Below are 20,766 nucleotides of genomic sequence, written 5' to 3'. Positions count from 1 at the left end.
CCATTTCTACCTTAAATAACATGGAAAACGGATTTCAGCAATGCTTCCTATACCTTCATTGAGTTTCTTTTTGAAGAATTCAGCAGCAATCTGCAAACAAACTTTCAAAAAACTGCAAGTATGTTTGTAGATCACCCAGGGCATTAACAATAAATAGGTTTGCAAGTTGCTACTGGATTCTACCAAAAGGAAGACATGTTTGCTACTGGATTCTACGAAAAGTGAATCAAGAGTACAAAATGAACAAAATCTCCAATCTAGTAATTCTTCTGAATGATTATTAAATCTTATAATTTCTGGCGTTTCCAGACCATTTTTGTCATGAATGACCAGGAAAATGGATTTCAGCAATGCTTTCTTTACCTTTATTGAGTTATTTTTGAAGAATTCAGCAGCAATCTGCAAACAAATTTCAAATAGCTGCAAGTATGTTTGCAGATTATCCAGGGGCATTAAGAAATAAATATGTTTGCAGAGAGTTACTGGAGTCTACAAAAAAGAACACAGTTTTGCTACTGGATTCTACAAAAAGTGAATCACATGTTTTTTCAAGAGTAAAAAATTATCAGTGGTCTATCATTTTGATTACTCACTTTACTTCACATTATTAACTAGAATCAAGTTTATAATACAATACTTAATAACCAATTGTTGAAATTAACTGACGTCTTTGTCTCTTTGCTACTGAATAGCAAGATCACCATTTAGTTCTGATTTAATTTGATGAAAAGCACCCCTATCAGTACCACTTTGCAATCGATTGTTTGTCGTGATTTTAGAAATACTTAAACTATTTTCCACATCGGTGGTGGCTAAAATATCACTTTTCTCAAATAACACTGTGTCTTCTTCCCTTTTTTCCAGAATGTCTAATCGCCTCGACATGTCTATAACGGATTCTATACTGTGGGATGTGATGGTTCGTTTTTCGTTTGATAAAATTTGTTTGGATGGTTTTTGCTTTACTGATGTGATATCGGTTAAGAGAGGAGGCGTTTGCTTGCCGGTACTGGGAGAACGCTCCTGCTTTCCTTGCTGCTGAGCTGCAGGCGTCGTTTTGTGCTCTGCAGCCTCTGCGTTGCTGATGTTGTCCTGCTTTTTCCATTTCGTCCGGCGATTTTGGAACCATATTTTCACCTACAAAAATCAATATTCATTTAATGACCATTAAAATGATTTATACAATTTACATCAACAAACATTTTATATTTGGTTTTTGATATTGGTTACCACATACTTCTTCATTTTTGATATACTTTTTGGGTCCAATTCTATCCAACGTTCTACAAATATATTATTTTAACATATTTAGTATTTTAAAATATATTCTAATACCAATAAAATTCAATCTACTTGTCTCTAACACATGACCAGGACTAGATCCGAGTGCCTCTGGCCGAAAAATCAGACTAAATCTGTGTCAATACTTTTTTCTGAAAAAAATTACGTTTTTTGAAAGAAAATCCGATTTGCTATTTTTATGTGTTGTATGTGCTCTATTGAAAAAAATATGTAAGCATATGTGCGTATTAGGAAATGCAATACCGGTATACCTGTATGCCGAATTACCGGTAAACCGCCCGTTTTTTTTGGCGGTATTTTTACCGGTATTTATTCCAAAAATACCGTTATTTTCGGTATTTTTACATAAGCGCTATTTGATACATAATACCCTAAAGTTTAAATTTCTCGGAACAAATTTATCTTTAACTTCCATAATCGCATAAACAGCTATATCTTCAAGTGATTTTATAAGATATACAAATGTCAAATATTATCTCAACTCGTCATTAAACTGAATATTTATTGCTTTTCAAAGGGCTTCATATCGTGTTACAATAAATAAAATTGGACTGATAGATAATGATCTATCAGTCAATAATGAAGAAATATTTTTGCTTATTACAATTATAAAATATTATTTTTCGAAAATGTTTCGAAGTTTGAAAATACTATTGAAGCATCACATTGTTTTGAATAACAATACTCAACAATTATAGTAACTTATTATTTATCTCGACAAAGAATCCGATCTTAAATTAGTGTAGAAAAATTATTTTTTTAAAATATTAGACATTATGCTATTTTAACACATTGGATACAGACAATACAGTTTATTATAATAATGTAATATGATCTTTTATGAGTTTTTGGTCTTTTTTACTCATAAGTTTGTTTTTGGTGAAAAGTACTCACTGTATTCGATAGTGATAATGAATTAATTAAATTGGATATAATTTTATTAAATTATTATTTAAAAAAATAAATTTATTGTTTTATTTCATTGTTTTTATTTTTTAGTTAAATATAGTTGTAGTTGTAAATACATTTTTTTATATTTGTACTAGTAACTTTCAATTTTGTTTACGTTTATAAAAATACCGGTAATTTACCGGTATTCCGGTTTTAAAATGAAAAATTACCGAAATACCGGTATTGAAATTTTCCATCGGCATTGCCTTCCCTAGTGCGTATGATGAGATTATGTAACTTTGTGTGTACTAAAATTTGATGTTTCGTCTACGTCTTGTCTACGTTTTCCCAGAGACGGCTGCACTGACTTTAAAATTTTAAAAACCATTTGATGAAACTCAATTGGGACTCTCATTGATTAGTTTAGCGAGAAGATCAGGCAAACCGTTTCTCAAGATTTAATAGTAAAGTGCAAAATTTTACGTCATCGCAAAAATCATGATATTAGTTTTTGGTGAAGAAAGGCTGGGATTTTCTGGTTAAAAAATCCTATTTTGATAAATCTTTGTATGATAATAGAATTCATTATCTTATGAAGATCTTAAAATATCATAGACCTACGAAGAGTCGTTTTAAAAACTTGTCAAAGTTCGTAATTGTTCGTTCTATTTTACGTTTTTGTTTTAAAATTGGAATTGTTGTCGCTTAATTTTAGGTACTGAACTAGTGGTGTATGGCAATAAAGTACATTCTATAACATTTATAGGAATTAGACAAACTGAATTGCAAACTTAAAATTATTTATTTCAAGTATATAAGTGAGTTTCGGACTTTAGCTAGAATTAAAATTAAACTCCAAATTATTTTCGATATTCAACAAAAATAATTTTTGAAAATTACACAATTATTTAAAAAAAAAATCTTTTCCCAAAAGCAATCGTTTTATCAACACAAGCAGAAAGTTTTTTTAATCGGATGCTTAGTTCTTTCAAAAACTGTCATTTTTTGCACATTTAACTCCGAATCTCCAAAACGGATGGACCTGCATTTGCCAAAAACTAATCACCACTTCTCCCCTTCAATACGAATTGAATGTTTTTTGGATAATACAAATCGTAAGCTCCGTTCTTTCAAAAACTCTATTTCTATTTTCTGCACTCTTTGCCTCGTATCTCTAAAACGGTTGGGCCAATTTTGGCCAAAAACTAATCAGCACGTTTCCTTATAAATAAGAATCGATTGTTTTTTAAATCATTCAAATCGGTTGTTCCGTACGCCCAAAATTGTTAACAAAATGTTGTATCCACACATACACACACATATACATACATCCATTTTTTCTAAAGTATGCCAAAGTATTCAAAAACCTCTGAAACGTAAAGATATGCAAAAATTTTCAATTTCGATTTTTGGACGCAAAAATTTTCAATTTCGATTTTTATCAATAAAACAGTCAAACAAACAATTGCGTTTATATAGTCGTGTTTTTTAACTTTCTGTAAGCTTCACTTTGCACATCATACAAATAAATTTATATAAAGCTCATTTGATCAATTTTTATGGGGTGCAAAAACTTCGAAATCTAAAGTATAAATAGTATTGATTTCAAAACTATTTTTGCCAATTGTAAGAGAAAATTGGTCACGTCTAATAATATACAAAAAAACTAAAGAACCTCAACGATGGTAGTAAAACTGCAAGAAAGTTGCTTCTATAGATTCCTAAGAATTAATCCAATGGCAAGATAATAAAATCAATGTTATTAATTTGTGTACGATTAAAAGTTGCTAGTTCGACGAGTAATTCTATTTAAATCATCGCAGTAAATATCAATCATCTGCGCAGCCTTTGTGGCGCCCAAGGAACATTTGCTAGCTAATCCCCGACCAGAAAAGACTAATTGCTGCCGACAATCGCAGTATGTCTATTTAAAACGCAGCACATAGCAGGAGTCCTCAACATTCTAAGCACCTAGAACACTTTCCAGAACATCAATAACAGAACAAATGGCAAGCTCATAAGACTACCTCATCATACCAACATACGATTACAACAATCTTGAATAATTTCATTAACACTATCAATAAATAAACTGCAAAGATGCCCGTTGTGAAGTAATCTGTATATAAATGATACACAGCTACACAAACTATTGTTGTGCGTAGTTTAGAGTAATAAATCTGAATGTCAATTTATTCTTCATTATTTATAAAAATGTGCAACTTTATAATACTTAATAGCCCTCATAAACAAAAAACATGTAGACTTCCTCTAAACTTCCAAAAGTGTCTGAGATATATTTCTGAAAAAGATATATCTTCAGCATGATAGAATAAAGCTGTACTGCTTTAATATTTTTTAATATCTATAAAAATGCAGAGAATTATTATGTTAAACAACGCCTAAATAAATATTGTTTTCACAATTTCACTCATCATGTAATTGTGTTTGAAGAGCTTCATGTAATAAACTAATTAATAAGCTCAAAAATATATAGTAACCACGAATAATACAAATTACTTCAATAAACTTACGTTCCTTACACGTCAGATTTTTCATTTGTTTTATTATTTTCACTATACAATCAAAGCAATCATACTCGAGCGACACGACGACCAATCACAATCGACCCGTTATCGAGTGCGAATGACTCATTGGCACTCGACTCGGCCGTAACGTTTTTTTCCGTTGCATTTGTACAGATTTACAACCTAGTCGCGCCTAAAGTAGTTTTACTTCAAAAATCAATTATGAACGTTTACACCAAAATTATCTTTTCTCCGTTATTATTATTTACATTAATAGTTTTGCTTTCTTAAAAATTACTATGTGTAGTTATTCAAATCAAATTGTCATCCGAGTCAAAAACTATTAAGAATTTGAACTTGTCCGTAATTTTGCGGAAAGGATCCTTGTTTGATACCATAAGATTCCTAGGTTCCAAAATTAAACCTAGGATCAATTTATATCTCTGACAGCTTGATACCAAGCATTTTTGACTTGAAGCTTTAGATCTAAATATGATTTCAAGTAAAAAGAGCCTTTCTGTGCATTACTGCAATCAAATCACGATTGGAAATTAGGGACAACTATCTGTACTCCAGTCAATGGAGCGTTTTGGGTCTCAATTTTTTTACTATGCTCCAATTTGCATGAAATTTTAGAATTAGTATCATTTTACCTCAAGATCAAAAATAAATACAATTTGAAATTCCACCATGTTATTTTATTTTTTTTTTTTTAAATTATTAAAATTTTGCAATTTTTTTAAATATTGCGATACCCATTCATGTTAGTTGATCCAAACTGTCGAAAATATCTTATTTTCGACCGCCAAATGGCATTTTTCTAAACTTTTTTTCTGAATTTCCCACTAGCTGAATCTGCCTTTGCAAAAATTCGATCAAATCTTCATTGCATCAATACAAGTGAAATGTTTTTTGAATCATTCAAATCGGATGCTCCGTTCTATCAAAAACTTAATTACCATTTTCTGGATTAACCGACTTTTGCCAAAATTAATCAGTTCTCCTTATCGGTTGATCCGTGCTCTCCAAAACGTGGACAAAAAATTGTATCCATACATACGCACACACATACATACATCAATCGATAAGAAAATGCAAATATCAATTTTTTCTAAGGTATGCTAAAATGTTCAGAAACCTTTGAAACGTAAAGGCGTAAGGATTACTATAATTTACTCTACGGGAAGTTAACAAATTCAGCAAAAATTCAAGAAATTTGCAGAAAAATAGTGATACCACTACGATGTTCAGATTTGATATCCATAATCTTTCAAGTTTCATCAAGCACAAAAAAAGAAAAAAGGGAAAAAAAGAAAAAAGGAAAAAACAAGAAAAAAGGAAAGAAAGAAAAAATTAAAAAAATAAAGGAATAGCTATATTTTACACCAAAGAATCTACCTAGTATCAGTTGTACTAAAAATGATAATTTTAGCACAGAGTTTTTCGAAATTTAAAATTAGGAAATTTGATCAAGTCCCACGATTTAGAAATTTATTCTTTGAATTTTATATGCATTTAATACAAAATTGGTCAGCATAGTTCTAAAAAAATATTTTCTTCTCATACAATTTATTCTACTCAGCGCTGGAAGACCGATTTGGGAACTAATAAATAAATGTCATTTTTTAAGTAATTAATAATTAATATATAATTGTTAATATATAATAAAATTATATTATAGTAATTAATATATAATAAAATATATTAATTGATATGCTAATATTGAATAATTACTAAATATTCAATATTAACATTTCAAATTCAGGCGTGAAAATTATTTTTACATATTCATATTATTACTGTTGCCATAGCAAAATAATATTACTGCGAATCTCATAGAAATAAATTTCATCAAACATATCACCCAACACAAATAAACAAATGAATTAAAAATTATATTCTGAAATTTGTAAACGTGAGCCGTACAAAAGTTTGTGAAGCAAAATAATATAGTTAAAGGACAACTGTGATAATAAACGTAAGTAAAATAATAAGTATAATTTATATACTATTATTTATAAAAGTAAATAATAGAATTTGTTTAATATTTTTCACTTTATTATACAGGAAAATAATATATAGGCCAGATTTATTTCGGAGTAAAGTGAGACGCCGTAAGTTCACTTGTTTGAACTTTTACTTTTGATTATTTAAAAATTAAACTTTCTGATATTATTGTTAAGATACCTAACACAAAACTTCTAATTTTCATAAAAGGACTATATTTAATTGTTTTAATTCGGGTCCCTAAAGTTTGCGGTATAAATATTATTTTTACTAATATTTACAAAGAATTATATAATTAAAAAAAGTCTCTGAACAATTTACCACTTGATTATATTATGTAAGTAGATTATTACTTTGATATTATTTTTAACTAGCTGTAAGTGGAATTCTGTCTTAAGGCAATTAAGGCATCGTGCCTTAAGGCAAATTGCTGGAACTTCCCGCGCCAAAAATTATTATTTTTTTAAAAAACGATTAACATTTTTGAAAAAAATTTACTTTGAAAAAATAAGATTTTTGAGAAACTATAAATTGGACAAAAAATTACTTTTATTGAAAAAAAAATTTTTTATTTTTTAAAAAAAAAAATAATTTTTTTTTTTTTATTTTGACCAATTGTGGAAGGTCTGAACTTTTTTTTCAAAGCAATCGTACTGCTTTAACTGCATAGGGACAAAATATAAAGCATGTAAGCGCCGCGTCGCTGTCTAACGCATAAGCATTGGTACGGAACCCATAGGAATGTTAACAAAATGTATACTTATTGTTAAAATCTCTATAAAATATCTGATAATTTGATGTGCATATGTCTAATGATCATTTTTGATCGCCAAATGGCTCATTTTTTTACATTTTCCTCCATATCTCCAGAACCGCTAGACCTACCTTCATGAAAATTTTGTCGATTCTTCATCTTGTCAATACAAGTGAAATGTTTTTTGAATTATTCAAATCGTTCTCCTAAAAACTGAGTTACCGTTTTCGGCACTTTTTGCCCCGTATCTTCGGAACGGCTAGACCTGCCTTCGCCAAAAACTAATCAGCACGTCTCCTTATCAATACGAATCGAATATTTTTTGAATTATTCAAATCGGTTGATCCGTGTTCCCGAAATCGTCGACAAAAATTTGTATCCGCACATACATACACACACGTACATACATACATACATACATACATACACACACACACACATACATCCATTCTTTTTAAGGTATGTCAAAATATTCAGAAACCTCTGGAACGTAAAGATATATAAAAATTTTGATTTTTGATTTTTTTGCTATTACTATAACTTGCCCTACGGGAAGTTAAAAAATCTAACTTCTTGTTTCTTTAAAAGGACAATTCTAAATTGTTTGAGTTGAGTCATGTGAAGTTTGCGGTATATATTTTTTTCCACTACTATTTACAGAATCATTACTTTTAAATATTTGACAGCAATTCCCCAAAAATCTACTCGACTTCATTAGTACTTGATGATGTAGCTTTTATACTCGTATAATTTATGGTTACTTTTCTCATAAATGTGTTATTTTAATTAGTCGAATTTGAACTTTTAGATAAATATTTCTACTGATTTTTATGTTGGCTTAACATTTTAATTTCATCCAAAAAAATGTCAAATAATTCAACCTGCTAAATCTGGTTCACTTTGTTAACTAATCAGATCAAACAAAAAGTGATATAGTAAAACTCCAATTATCCGAATTAATGGGGACCGGGATCCATTTGGATAATTAAATATTCGGATAATCGGAGATTTTTTTTTTTAAATTGCCGTTGGAGAGAAAAAAAGTTACGTTTTGATATTGCACTATTTTTTTATTGAATTAAATGAAAGAAACATTATATTTTCACATGTTTTAAATATAAATAAAATGTACTTATGTGCAAGTTTAGAAATAAAAATCATTGTTTTTTAAACATCTCCGTCAATGTAAGCTGTTTTGCGGCCTTCAACCGTTTTCCGGCTTTGCGGGTGGAAGAATAATAGCGCACTTAGACTTTTTTTGGACATTTTTTTTTTCTGAAAGTGATTCGGATAATCGGCGATTCGCATAGTCGGAGTTCGGATAATTAGAGTTCTACTGTATTCGATTTTAATTAACTTCCTGAAGGAAAAGTTTATGCTTTCATAAAAAAATCCGATTCGCTAATTTTATGTTTTCTGGACGTTTCAAGCCATTCTGAATCGAATGAGACCGAACTTGGAAAAAGTATGTGTGTATGTGTGTGTGTGCATGTGTGTGAACAAATTTTTTGCCGTAAATCGACGTTTTCTCAAAAACGGTTCGACCGATTTCAAAAATTTAAAAGCCATTCAATGTATCTAGATGAGGACTAGCGTTTCTGAGTTTTGTGCGACGATCGTCCAAGCCGTTTCTTTATAAATAGCAGAAAAGTGAAAAAAATTTCGTCCACGTTTTAGCCCGCAATTCTGAATCGATTCTGAAATTTCAAAAACCGTTCGAAAGATATTGGTTGGGAATCGTGCTGATTAGTTTTTGGTAAAGATCAGCCGGGTCGTTTTCTTGTAATAAAGTTTTTTGATATCGTTTTTTTGGCATTTGTCAAAATTAGACCTTTCATCGACGTTTGCTCAAAAATGCCTGAACCGATTTCAGAAATTCAAAAGCCATTCGATGTATCTCAATGAGCACTATAGTTTGTCAGTTTTGTGAGACGATCTGCACAGCCGTTTCTTTGTAATTTGAAAAAGAGTGTTAAACTTTTCGTCCACATTTAAGCTCATTTTACCGAATCGATTTTAAAAAATCAAAAACTGTTCGAAAGACATTAGTTGGTAATAATACTGATTAGTTTTAGGTGAAAATCTACCGAGCCGTTTTGTTGTAATTAACTTTGAAACTTTTTTTGGCGATACATATCACGGTCTTATAGAACTTACTGAATTATTACGGTCTTATGACAAGTAGTTTAATTTTAAAAATTCATCAAAGTTTGAGAAAATGAGTAGTCTTGTTGACGTTTGTTAAAATTAAAATTAGACGATTTACTTGGTATAACGATAGATTACTTGGTCTTAATGAACATACTAAACCATTACCGTCCTACGAAAACTGGTTCAATTATAAAAATTATTGATTTTTGAAAATTTGCTTTTAGAAAATACTCCGAGTTAACGTGTTCGTTCGTTTTCAATAATGTGTAATAAATCCTCTCGGAATACTTTTAATCACTCATAAATTAATTATTTTTTTTATTGATTAAGTCGATTATTTACATATATCGGGAAGTTCATGTAACTTGCCTCAAGGCCAAATACCAATACCAACTAGTTATTAATATCGTTTTACTATTTCGAAAATTAGTTGTCCAGTATGCCGCGAATGCCGAAGCCAGAAATGCGCAACATGCTGGAGAAGCAAATAAAGTTCCATTTGATCACCGTAGGAGTTTTGATGGTCAGTGCCTACACATTGGCACGAGCATTCATTTATGAACCGAGCAAGAGGAGATATGCCGAGTTTTACAAGTAAGTTAATTCATTATATTAATTTGTAAGATTTTTCACAAACATCTTATTCCAATCCAAAATATACAATACATCCAAATACATCCAAATACATCTAATTCTGATGACTGCATTCTGAAAGCAGTACAAGTTGAGGTAGTTAGTGCTGGCGTACTGGATTACACAATTTTCTTTTTGTCAGGATTTTTGCTTTAAGTTAAATATAAAAACAGCATCTTCTCTCCATATTTAACACGTTGACGCACACTTTCAATTTGACGATCGTGCTTAGAAACACACTTTTTTTAACTTCCCGAAGGAGAAGATTATGTTTTCATCAAAAAATCCCATTCGCTAATTTTATGTTTTCTCGACGTTTCAAACCATTCTGAATCGAATGAGCCAAAATTTGGAAAAAGTTTGTGTATAGTCTTCTAGATCTTACTGAAATATTACCGCCCTACGACAACTCGTTTAGCTTTAACAATTCTTCAAAGTTTGCAAAAATTGATATCGTTTTTTTGGCATTTGTCAAAATTAGAACTTTCATCGACGTCTGCTCAAAAACGCCTGAACCGATTTCAGATATTTAAAAAACATTTGATGTATCTCGTTGAGAATTATCGTTTCTCAGTTTTGTGCGACAATCGGCCGAGCCGTTTCTTTGTAATTTGAAAAAAAGTGTTAACTGTTTCGTCCACATTTAAGCTCATACTACCGAATCGATTTTAAAAAATCAAAAACTGTTCGAAAGATATTAGTTGGGAATGATACTGATTAGTTTTAGGTGAAAATCTACTGAGCCGTTTTCTTGTAATTAACTGTTGAAAAAAAATCAGGCCGATTTTTATGGAACTTTTTTTGGCGATATATATCATGGTCTTATAAAACTTACTGAATTATTACGGCCTTACGACAAGTAGTTTAATTTTAAAAATTCATCAAAGTTTGAGAAAATGAGTAGTTTTTTTGACGTTTGTTAAAAATAAAATTAGATTTAGTTGGTATAACGATAGTGTACTTGGTCTTGAACATAGTAAACCATTAAAGTCCTACGGAAACTGGTTTAGTTATAATTATTGATTAATTAAAAATATTGATTGTTGAAAATACTCCGAGTTAACGTGTTCGTTCGTTCATTTGCAATGATGTGTAATAAATCCACTCGGAATACTTGTTATCACTCATAAATTAATTTATTTTTATTAATTAAGTCGATTATTTACACATATCGGGAAGTTCATGTAACTTGCCTCAAGGCAAAATACCAAACCAACTAGTTATGATTTTTTTTTTTGACGGTAGATATCATAGTCTTCTAGATCATACTGAAATATTACCGCCCTAAGACAACTCGTTCAGCTTTAACAATTCGACAAAGTTTGCAAAAATTGGTATCGTTTTTTTTGGCATTTGTCAAAATTAGACCTTTCATCGGCGTTTGCTCAAAAACGCCTGAACCGATTTCAGAAATTTAAAAACCATTCGATGTAACTCAATGGACACTACAGTTTGTCAGTTTTGTGAGACGATCTGCTGGTTCAATTATAAAAATTGATTGATTTGTGAAAATTTGCTTTTAGAAAATACTCCGAGTTAACGTGTTCGTTCATTTTCAATTATGTGTAATAAATCCTCTCGGAATACTTCTAATCACTCATAAATTAATTTGTTTATTATTGATTAAGTCGATTATTTACACATATCGGGAAGTTCATGTAACTTGCCTCAAGGCTAAATACCAATACCAACTAGTTAATTGTTTATGATTGCCAGATGAAATCGGGTATAAGTTGTATGTTGTATAAAATATATACATGTAAAAACTTTTTTTTTTATTTATTTATTTCTTATAACCAATCTGAACTTTGGGTTCAATGAGGTTATTTGCTGACGGGTACAGGGCTTTTAGAAATTTCCCCAGTGGGAAAACATGTAGAAACTGAATTGTAAATTTCAAATATGAACTATAAAACTTTGTATATTTTAAAAAATTTTGAATTTTTTTTTTTAGAAAATTTTGAAATTTGCTTGAGCCGTATAAGTAAACTTTAAAAATTAAAAATCTTGGTACGGCACCCAACAAAATTGTAACAAAAAATTTGTACTCATTTTTAAAAACTTATCAAAAATATCTGATAATTTGATGCGCATACGACTAATAATCATTTTTGACCGCCAAATATCATTTTTTTTATATTTCCTCTGTATCGCCGAAACCGCTTACCAAAAATTTGTTTGTCTTACCTTACCAAAAATAAATAGATATGTTTTGTTATATATTATTCATAAACTTTGTTTGAATGTTTATGTTGTATTATGCAACATATTATTGTTATTAACTTTTCTTGTATGATTTGATTTTATGACAAATCCATCGTATTTAAGAACTGTATTTCAGTATTTTAACGTAGACAAATGTTCAAACGACTACTTAATTTACTTTTTTCTCAGCTAACTGGTAAATTAACAAAATTGTTTCTGATCAAATAAGTGGGACAATAATACACAGTGTCCCTTATACAATTAATTATTCAATTGTTGTGCTTCAAAATTTGTTTGAATCGAATATTTTATGAAAAATTTAACCGAGCTATTTTAACTTTTGTAAGATTAATGGACCGATGCTGCCGCATGGCAGACAAATGTTATGAAGAACTTTCCATACAAACTCGTTCTAAATATTGTCAAAAGCCATGTGGTTGCTGTGCAGTCTGGCGTTTTTCTCAGGTTGTCAAATAGAAAACTTAACCTAGAAACCGCACAAATGTCAAAGAAACGATATTAGATAACATGGTCCTTCTGACCCAGCATCATAACATGCAAATGACGTTTCAGTTTGAATGCACAGCAAATACATGACATTTTGACAGTATTCAGTGTGATTCAATGTATGGAATTAGAGCGTAACATGGCTTTGCCATAACATTGGTCTGTTGTGCGGCAGAATCGGCCCATATATTTGTAAGCTCATCATAGTTAAACTCTTTAGTAGCCATTGAAAATTTAACTAAATACTTACTAAAGAAATTAAAATTACTATTACTGAATGGTAAATAAATGACTTAAATACTTTGCGTTAACAGATACAACTTCAAAACCAGAACCAGTATAAATCTCCAGAATTCAAAATCACAACTAGATCTCAATTTTTGTTGATCATTTCAAAACCTTTCTGGGGACCATAGCAGACAGATAAGATTCCAAATGCTTTTGAACCAATATGATTCCAAGAATCAAAACGCTTGCTACTATCTTTTATATTTGGCTATATTTGTCATTTTACATTTATACAGTAAAAACCGACTTTTTCTACTAAAAAAACGGTTTTCAAATTCCATAATTTTCGCCAAAAAACCGGTTTCTAAACTACAGGAAATAGGAAAATACCACTAACACCTCAATTACTGATATATTTAAATAACAATTAAAATATATATTAACCATTAGGAAGTTTCACAATATTATATTCATCAGGAATTACGATGCCGAAGCCGTGTATAATGAAATCGCCGAACTGGGATATTTCCAGTCAGCTGCAGGATCTCCGAAAAAGGACCTCGACGAGGTACTCAACGCCGTCAAAGGACGTGACGAGTGCGAAGTCTATCGAAAGCCGGAGGAAAAATAGTTTAGTCACTTTGAAATTATAATTAGGAAATGAATTCGAAACAAACACTAAATTTTACGTATTAAAAACTCTGTTGAATTATAATAATATTGGATAACTATAATAAATAATCTATGAATAGTTTACTTGATTATTCATGATCTTAATTTTATATATAAAGAAATATGCACAAATCATTAAACCTACAGTCTATCATTTACTTTTGTTACATACATTTTTAGGCTTTTTATATAATTTCTGATGTTTTTTAATGGTGCATGGCATCGTGCCTTTAGGCTTCCAGTACTTCCAGTACTGTAATAAAATATTAAAAGAATATTAAATGTTTTCAAATTTATTATTATAAACACTTTCATTATGTGGCGAGCATAGCTCACTTGGTAGCTTGTTCGATTCACACGACAGGGATCCTCAGATTAAATCCTGTCATTGACTTAAAATATAGAAAAAAATTTAGTTAATTTGAAATCAATTAAAAATTGTATTAGTTAAGTAGAATTTGAATATGAATTAAGTAAAATAGTAATAACAGAATTTGAATAGCTGATTTATATTAGGAGTAAGAAAAATATTGGAACTTGCTAATAGAAGAATAAAAAAAATGGAAGGAAGCTAGAAGTTAACTTTGAAAAAAGAGCAAGAAATAAGAGCAAAATAAGAATATAAAGAGAAATAAGAATATAAAATAATATATAAAGAATAATAAAAATAATATATAAATTAAATGAAAATGATATATAATAAAAAATATGTAAATAAATAAAAAATGTTGGAGGTGGGCTAAATGCTCAGAGTAAGCGAGGCCAAATAAAAATTAAAAAAAAAAAACTTTTATTATTCGTATATTATAGAAAAAATATAAGAGCCTATTAATTGGACAACGACATTTATATATGTTTACATAAAAAGTAAATAAAGGACATTGTCTAATATTTATAAGAATTATATAAACTGAATTGTAAAGTTAAAATTATTAATTTGAAGCTTTGAAGCTCTAGCAAGCATTTAAATTAAAATCTGAATCATTTTCGATGTACATTTTTTTAAAATTTTTTTTTTCAAATGCAATTTTTTTTCCAACGCAAGCAGAATGTTTTTTAAATAATTCAAATCAGATGCTTAGTTCTCTCAAAAAACTGCCATTTTTGTAGCTCCGTATCTCCGAAACGACTGGACCTGCCCTAGCTAAAAACTAATCGAACTAATTCTCCCCATCATTATAAATTGAATGTTTTTTGGATAATCGAAGTGGATGCTGCGTTCTCTCAAAAATCTCGATTTCTATTTTCTGCACTCTTTGTTCCGTATTTCCGAAATGGCTGGACCTGCCTTTGCCAAAAACTAATCAGCATATCTCCTTATCAATAGGAATCTAATGTTTTTTTAACCAAATCGGTTGATCCTTACGCCCAAAAACGAGGGCGAAAAATTGTATCCATACATACGCACACACACATCCATTTTTTATAAAGTATGCCAAAATCAGAAACCTTCAGATTGATACACCTTCAGTGAAGATACGTAAAAAATCACGACTTTTGGACGATTCTAATAACTTACCCTACGGGAGCTTTTCCCAACCTTTTGTGTGTCACCCACCTTTACGTTTAAAAACGTTGTGGCCCTCATATAAAATTTTTGACCTAAAAATAAGTTTGCTTCTTGAGAAATATAAAAGATAAGCCTTTAGAAATCACTATTGATTTGTGAGCAAAACTTCATAAGTGAAATTTCAATGTTATTAAAATTGAAATTCAAATTAATTTATTTACTGATTTTTCTGCCTTCAATCAATCCCATGTCTTTCTTCTAACTTTTCGAAGAAGAGGTGTTGACAGAAAATATGATCTGCTAATTTTATGATTTCTTGACGTTTTTTTGACGTTTTGTAAAAAGCGGCTGCACCGATTCCAAAAATTTAAACGACACTATATATGATATATTTCTATAAGAACTTGCGTTGATTACACATAAACTAATATATTGTTTTTTATTGATTAACTCTATTATATACAGCTAGTCTATGCATTAAATTGTACTAGTATAAGAGAGTCATTGAGCAAATAATATTAATTATATTTATTTTGATATTAATTGTATTTATTAACACGTACAAGTATTATGATATAAAAGTACTCTAGAATTAATACAATATTAAAAGACTTATCGACCGATTCTGCCGCATAACAGACCAAAGTTATGGTAAGGACAAACTGCAACGTCACTCGTATGTTATGAACCTGAGTCAGAAAGACCCTGTCATCTAATATTGTTTTTTGACATTTGTGCGGTTTCTAGGTTATATTTTCTATCTAAGAACCTGAGAAAATCGCCTGACTGCACAGCAACCAAATGGCTTTTGACAATATTTAGAACAAATTTATATGGAAAGTTCTTCATAACATAGTCTTACCATAACATTGGTCTGTTATGCGGCAGAATCAGTACCCTAATTTATAAATATTCATTATTGACGTAACGAACATTTATCACCATTTAATTATTTATTCGCTATCAATAATAATGAGTATTATTGTAAGCTTATCCATAATAAGTAACTTGAGTAGAATTATTTTATTGGGTGATGACTCACTGAGCAAAAATTTCTTTGTAGATATAAACAAGATGTATTTCACGCGAAAACTAATGAAACGATTTAACTCTTTCACTACTGTCGTCCTTGGACGACATCCGCATGACGTGCTGTGTTTACTATGAGTTAAACCATTGAGATTTCTAGCTTTTTATTATAATTTCTAGTTCATTAGTAGCGTAATTATTAATTTTTTAACACCTTTTTAGTGATAATGATAGAGATATCTTAAAATATATATAGCTTGTTATATAGTAGTTCATTTCCCGTATAGCAGCGACACTCCAGCGGAAAGCACTCACGTAGCAAAAGGGTCAATTCGTGTTAATTAAAACTATTTATACAACCTTATATGGATATCATCCTGTGAATCGTATACATAAAATGTATATATGACCAGAAACCATGCACTGTTTGAATATGAGGTAGTAATGTTTATGTTGTTCATTTACGCAACGCATTTATTAGTTTGGTAGTATAATTAGAGCTCAATTTTGAAATATTACGTATCGCGATAGGAATATATAATTAATTATTTATTATTACTAATTTCGTGGTAATGCCTATTGCATTAATTCCTTTCACAATTGTAATTAAATTCAAATGCTAAACATTACCTTTTGAGAAAGTGCAAATTCAAATTAACTGTAAAAATGTTTTATTTACAAAGAAACGTCCCGACCGATCGTTACCAAAAATTAATAAACTCTATTCCCAACCAAAATTATTCCAATAGTTTTTAAATTTTTAAAATTGTAAGCTGAAACGTGGACAAAAAACTGTACACTATTCGGCTAATTACAAAGAAACGGCTCGGCCTATCGTCGCACGATATAAATGTTAGACCTTATCGAATGGCTTTTAAATTTTTGAAATCCGTTCAGCCGTTTTTGAGAAAACGTCGACGAAAATTCAAAAATCGGCTAACATACACACACACGAATACTTTTTCTAAATTTGGTCTCACACGATCCAGAATGGTTTGAAGCAACGAAAAAACATAAAATTAGCAAATCGGTGTTTTTTGCGAAAATACCAACTTCTCCTTTGGGAAGTTAATATTAATAATTTAAATAAAACTAGTGGTGTAAGGCATCGTGCCTTAAGGCAATTTGCTGGAATTTCCCGTACTGTAATTGGATCAGCCGATTTGAATAATTAAAAAAACATTCGATTCGTATTTATAAGGAGACGTACTGATTAGTTTTTGGCAGAGGCAGGCTAGACCCGTTCCGAAGATACGGGGCAAAAAGTGCGAAAAACGGTTACTCAGTTTTTAAGGGAACGGAGCGTCCGATTTTAATAATCCAAAAACATTTTACTTGTATGACAAGATGAAGAACTGATTAATTTTTCTAGAAGGCAGGTCTAGCAGTTAAAGACTCTCAATAGAAATAAGTTAAAAAAGTGCCATTTGGCGATCGAAAGTGTTCATTATACATATGCACATCAAATTATCAGATATTTTATAGACATTTTAATAATGTGTACACATTTTGTGTAATTTTTTTTAGATTCCGTACCAAGATTTTTAATTTTAAAATTCACGTATATGGTTCAAACAAAATTGGCAAAAAGAGCCAAAAATAAGAATTCAGTTTTAGAGAGAACTGATCATCCGATTAATTTAATTCAAAAAACATTTTGCACGAGTAGACGGTGTGCAAAAAATGCTTTTACAGAAAATTCCGTAATTTAAAAAAAAAATCAAAGTTTCAAAAAATTCAAATTTTCGAAATTTTTCATTTTCAAATTTTGAAAAATTTAATAAATATCAATTAAAAAAAACGATTTCCTACAGAAATTTGAGAGTTTAAAAAAAAATTCAAAATTTTGAAAACAATTCTAAATTATCAAAAAATCAAAATTTGAAAAAAAAAGAACAAATTTCTTATAAACATACACAGAGTCGTTTGCGAAATACTCTCTTCGCCCAATTTAAAAAGTAGTTATAGGTTTACAGTTTGTATTTGTATTTGAAATTATTCAAAACAATTATCGATTATTTTCATTTCTCAAATGTTTAATTACGGTACGGGAAGTTCCAGCAATATGCCTGAAGGCACGATGCCATGCACCCCACTAGTTTAAGCCTGTAATTTTCTATTAATACAAATAATTAGAACAAAACAAACGGTACAAATGCTAAAGTTCAAATATGTAAAGTTACTGTGACTCTGAGGTCTAGATTCAATGTTCATGTAATTCTACAGTCTCGACATTTAACCATTCACAGTTTATATGCAAAATAAAACAAATATCACGACTTTCCAAATAGTGATATTAACGATCGCGATTAAAAGCTCCGAGTCCATTACAACAAAGACTGTAGCACAACATCAGAAATATTTTCTAAAGCGTTTGTTATGTCTTCCGACAGCTTTATTTGGCTATTAAGAGACATCATTAAAAATCACACCTGTTGGTTGCATCGTCAAATCAGATAACACGAGAGAACGCAAACGCTAACGACTAATGAGCCAACTGTTAAATGTAAAATTGGCCATAAAAATAATATTCGTTTTAGCTTCTGATTCTGATTCTGTGCTTCTTCTGGTGAAAACACTTGCAAGAAATCAGTCATACTTAGGATGATGACATATTTGCGACTTTTAACTTCCCGAAAGAAAAGTTTATGTTTTCATAAAGAAATAAGATTCGCTAATTTTATGTTTTCTCGACGTTTCAAGCCATTCTGAATAGAATGAGACCAAATTTGAAAAAAGCAAAAATTTAAAAGCCATTCGATGTATCTCGATGAGGACTATTGTTTGTCAGTTTTGTGCGACGATCGGCCAAGCCGTTTCTTTATAAATAGCAGAAAAGTGAAAATTTTTTCGTCCACGTTTTAGCCCGCAATTCTGAATCGATTTTGAAAATTCAAAAACCGTTCGAAAGATATTGGTTGGAAATCGTGCTGATTAGTTTTTGTTAGAGATTGGCCGGGCCGTTTTCTTGTAATAAAGTGCTAAAAAATTGTTTTTCTTCGATTTTTATTATTATTTTTTTGACGGTATATACCATTGTCCTCTAGATCATACTGAAATATTACGGCCCTGCGACAACTCGTTTAGCTTTAAAAATTCGTCAACGTTTGCAAAAATTAGTATCGTTTTTGGCATTTGTCAAAATTAGACCTTGCATCGACGTTTGCTCAAAAACGCCTGAATTTATTTCAAAAATTTAAAAGTCATTTGATGTATCTCGATGAGGATTATCGTTTCTCAGTTATGTGGGACGATCGGCCGAGCCGTTTCTTTGTAATTTGGAAAAAAGTGTTAAACTTTTCGTACACGTTTACTCATACTACCAAATAGATTTTAAAAAATCAGAAACTGTTTGAAAGATATTAATTGAGAATGATACTGATTAGTTTTAGGAGAAAATCTACCGAGCCGTTTTCTTGTAATTAACTATTGAAAAAAAAATTTAAGCCGATTTTTATGGATTTTTTTTTGGCGATATATATCATGGTCTTATAGAACTTACGGCAAGTAGTTTAATTTTAAAAAGTCATCGAAGTTTTTTTGACGTTTGTTAAAATTAAAATTAGACGATTTACTTGGTATAACGATAGAGTACTTAGCTTTAATGAACATAGTAAACCATTTGAGTTTTACGGAAACTGGTTCAATTATAAAAATTGTTGATTGTTGAAATTTGCTTTTAGAAAATACTCCGAGTTAACGTGTTCGTTCGTTTTCAATTTAGTGTAATAAATCCACTCGGAATAAATCACTCATAAATTAATTTATTTTTTATTGATTAAGTCAATTAATTACACATATCGGGAAGTTCATGTAACTTGACTCAAGACAAAATACTAATACTAACTAGATATTTGTATTTATTAACTTCCCGTAGGGTATGTTATTGTAATCGTCCAAAAATCGAAATTGAAAATTTTTACATTTCTCGACGTTTTAAAGGTTTCTGAACATTTTGGCACACCTCAGAAAAAAATGATGTGTTTGTGTATGTAAGTGTGGATACACTTTTTGAAAAACAGCAAAAATGAGTATATACACTGATCAATTTTCTGGGATTTTTACTAAACAGGCAGATAGTACTTTATTTGATATATTAAATTTGCTGTGATATAATTTGTTTTGTTTTCACAATAGAATTGCTTGAAATCAAATTCGACCTTTTGCTCCGCCTTACCCTATACATAATCTACTTAATCAATACGAATTTACACTATTCGTTTTTTCTATTTATAGTAAATCAAACCTGCTCAAAGGATATTGTTTACAAGAAATGATCGTTCTACTAATATTCTTGCTGAACATATGTCTGAAAATATTCTGTTGCTTTCGTTATAAAACTAATGAAC

The 20,766-nt window shown here is 30.1% G+C and overlaps 1 protein-coding gene across 2 annotated transcripts in view; it reads right to left on the bottom strand.

The window, feature by feature from the left end:
• Positions 1–677: 677 nt before the first annotated feature.
• The window catches only part of LOC113389235 (pituitary homeobox homolog Ptx1), a 197,194-nt gene continuing 177,105 nt past the window's right edge, over positions 678–20,766 (bottom strand). For both annotated transcript variants that reach the window (XM_026626294.1, XM_026626293.1), the window contains exon 4: positions 678–1,137. In XM_026626294.1, the coding sequence (XP_026482079.1) occupies positions 682–1,137 (456 nt within the window). In that variant the 3' untranslated portion in view covers positions 678–681. The remainder of the gene's footprint in view (positions 1,138–20,766) is intronic.

Source organism: Ctenocephalides felis, unplaced genomic scaffold (assembly GCF_003426905.1).
Source record: "Ctenocephalides felis isolate EL2017-DRISC unplaced genomic scaffold, ASM342690v1 CF-g0.4_SCAFFOLD_03573, whole genome shotgun sequence".
In the NCBI taxonomy this organism is placed as follows: domain Eukaryota; kingdom Metazoa; phylum Arthropoda; class Insecta; order Siphonaptera; family Pulicidae; genus Ctenocephalides; species Ctenocephalides felis.
The sequence above is the reverse complement of the archived record's forward strand: the minus strand, read 5'-3'. Positions and strand labels throughout refer to the sequence as shown.